The sequence below is a fragment of the Alligator sinensis genome, unplaced genomic scaffold, assembly GCF_000455745.1.
Source record: "Alligator sinensis unplaced genomic scaffold, ASM45574v1 scaffold60_1, whole genome shotgun sequence".
Lineage (NCBI taxonomy): Eukaryota > Metazoa > Chordata > Crocodylia > Alligatoridae > Alligator > Alligator sinensis.
The window spans coordinates 372,557-375,673 of record NW_005841858.1 but is presented as its reverse complement, the minus strand read 5'-3'; the positions used below and the strand labels follow the sequence as shown (position 1 = coordinate 375,673).

Below are 3,117 nucleotides of genomic sequence, written 5' to 3'. Positions count from 1 at the left end.
AAGAGTGAAAATCTAGGCAGGATCAGACTGGATTAACTATAGCAAAGACTTATGCATAGAACATTCTTCTTTTAATCTATGCCTGCAGTAAATGTTTGTATTCAAAATACAATTCTCCTGTTGGGAATTTGGCCTTTTTTATTAATAGCAACTATTCAGCATGTTGAATCTTTAAGGTATAATTCTGTCAAGTTTTTGCTAGGTACTAGAAATTTAAAAAATGTTGGCGAGAGAAAAAAAGTGCCCATTTTTCAAGTGATGGACAACCATGAAGGCCCCAATCCTGCATGTTGGAAGTCAACAGGAGTTTTGTGTCTGAACCAGTGAATTAATAAATCATGGTTTAGAACTGGGGTAAGGAGAACTGAGCATGGTGAATTGAAATTAGCATGACTAAAAATTCCTTTCCACTGAACTGCTGAACTTCCAGTTTCTAGTTATATCATAATTTCATTCATTCGTAAGGACTCACTTTGGATAGAAAAAGAATCACGAACAAATAGTATTACGAAATTCCAACATATTTTTTGGAGCAAGGATGGAATGGAAGGGGAGAATAGGTCTGTGGGACAGAAAGCGCTTTCTAGCCTTCATCCCACTTCAAGAAGTAGGAGGGAGGGGCACAAACCCATTTTCCCTTATACAAGTCATAAAAAAGAAACCAACAAGGAATCACAATCTTAATGCATAATTAAAAAAACACCTGTATTTCAATAAAATTTAAAGCTTCAAATGTATGAATTTAGCACTTCAACTAAAATAAACCATGTTGTTCTTAATATTGAAAAAAAAAGGCCCTAATCTACAGGCTGTTCTGCATAGGGCCCCTACCAACTTCAGTAGGCATCTACTGGATATAGAGTTCAACCCACATGCAAAAGTTTGCAGGATCAGGGCCTGATATTATTGTTCAACTGTTCCCAGCATTACCAGCATTTAGATGCAACAACTTTCTCCAGCCTGATGATGTTTAAAAGTGCCCTCCCTCATTCTTTTCCTCAAACACTACGTGCATTCAAAAGAAACCAGGAATAATGGCATATGTCCTGTTATGGCTGTGTGTTAAAGCTAGTTTTTCTTACAACGTATAAAAAAAAAAAGCCACAGAAGTTGTTCTTTTTTAAAAAACAAAACAAAACAAGGTATTTGTATTAAAAGTCTTAAAATGGGTAGACATCTATTAATTGTGTGTCTGAAATTAAAGATACAGTCATTAGAATTTTTTTGATACATCACAACATTAAGATTTCACTCTTTGCTGGCTGGAGGTACATCCTAAAAACAAGGAGAAAAAAAAGCCCGGGAAATTAAAATTCCAGTAAATTTGAATTAAATGAAGCCAAAACTTGCAAGACATGGAAGTTACATTTAAAAGGCTCAAATGGAAATAAAAAATAAATTCCTCTAACAATAGGCCCTTTTGTCCTGGCTTGTTGAATATGATTACTGAAAGGAAACTATTAAGTAGTTTTTGGAGTAGTAGATAATGGGATTCTGTGGAGCTTTCACAGGTTGGCACCGGCTGGAACAGCTGAGTTTTGAAGGCACTCTATAGACACAGGGTTGCTGTTGGCCCTGTATCACATTTAGGAAGTCTTTGTACTTAGAGAGCTAGTCATCAAAATCAGTTATTGCCAACCCAAAAAAGAAAAAGAAAGAATAAAAACCATCACCACTCCACCCCGGGGAGAAAAAAAAAAAACACATACATACACACAACTCAAAAAAATGTGCAGATTTGTAACATTTTCACAGCTGATTAAAAAAAAAAAAAATTAAAAAACCAAACCAAAATAAAAAACCTCTACCGCTCTCCCCCAAACTCCCATCCCATACAGCAGGTAAACAAAATAGAAGATTATTTCACAAATAATCAGCAGACACTTTCTGGCACCCCACACTGTATTGGCATCAGTGTTATTCAAGTCCAGTTCAGATGTGCAATACTTCAGATTGGATACACTGTAACAATCATCCAACTTTGCATAGAAAGCCTCAGGATCACTCTCACAGTCGCAGGGGGCAAATCCAGCCGGGCCAGAGCAGGGGAGCAGGAATCCGAGCCGGAGAGATCGCTCCCCCCTCCCTTCTGCTCCCCCAACTTCCCGGGGTGCATTTCACTCTTCCAGTTAGAAAGCGATCGCTCGGAAACTTCCCTCTCCGCGTGCTGAAACTTTTCTTCCTGGTGTCACTTGCCAGCACAGCCAGCTGCCGGAGGTATTAGGAGAAGCAGGCAGCGATCCCCGCGTCCGCCCGAGAAAGCCGCGTTTCCCCCTAGCCTGCTTGCAGACGTGGAGAGGCGGCTCCCCCCGCCCCGGGGCCCTCCCGGCCTCTGCAAAGTTGCCTCCAGTCTCGCCCCGGAGGGTCGCCCGCCGCTTCCCCCTGCAAACCCTCCCGGCCGGCCGCCCCTCAGAGGATGACACAGGCCGAGCAGCACTGGTCGTCCCCGTTGGGCTGCGAGGCGTAGTTCATCTGCCGCACGATCTCGGCAAAGAGCTCGTCCACCGAGGCTTTGTTTTTGGCCGACGTCTCCATGAAGGGGCAGCTCCACTCCTCGGCCAGCGCTTTGCCTTCCCCGTACGACACCTCCCGCTCGCCCTCCAGGTCCACCTTGTTGCCCACCAGGATCATGGGCACCTTCTCGTACCGCTTCACGCGGATGATCTGGTCGCGCATGGGCTTGATGTCCTGGAAGCTCTGCTGGTTGACCAGGCTGTAGACCAGGATGAAGCCCTGCCCGTTCTTGATGTACAGGTCCCGCATGGAGGCGAACTGCTCCGTGCCCGCCGTGTCCAGGATCTCCAGCACCGAGGGCGAGGAGTCCACCTCGATCTCCTTGCGGTAGAAGTCCTCGATGGTGGGGTCGTACTTCTCGATGAAGGAGCCCGTCACGAACTGCACGGTGAGGGCGGACTTGCCCACGCCGCCCGAGCCCAGCACCACCACCTTGTACTCCCGCATGGCTCCGCCGGGCGCTCGCAGGCAGGCTGCGGGCTGGGCTGGGCTGGGCTGGGCTGGGCTCTCCCTCCGCCCCGGGGGGAAGGGGCGGGGAGAGGGGCACCGCCCCGCCGAGGCGCCTCACGGCAGTCGGGCCGAGCGCATGCAGGCGGCGGCGGC

General features: G+C 46.9%; 1 protein-coding gene across 1 annotated transcript; it reads right to left on the bottom strand.

Moving 5' to 3' along the window:
* Positions 1–1,145: 1,145 nt before the first annotated feature.
* RAP2B (RAP2B, member of RAS oncogene family) lies at positions 1,146–3,111 on the bottom strand. The gene has a single exon (XM_006016454.3). It carries the CDS (start codon positions 2,959–2,961, stop codon positions 2,410–2,412), a length of 552 nt encoding a protein of 183 aa, XP_006016516.1. The 5' UTR covers positions 2,962–3,111; the 3' UTR covers positions 1,146–2,409.
* Positions 3,112–3,117: the final 6 nt, after the last annotated feature.

Coding starts and splice junctions, on each gene's coding strand:
- RAP2B (XM_006016454.3), bottom strand. CDS start 2,961: ATGCGGGAGTACAAGGTGGTGGTGCTGGGCTCGGGCGGCGTGGGCAAG.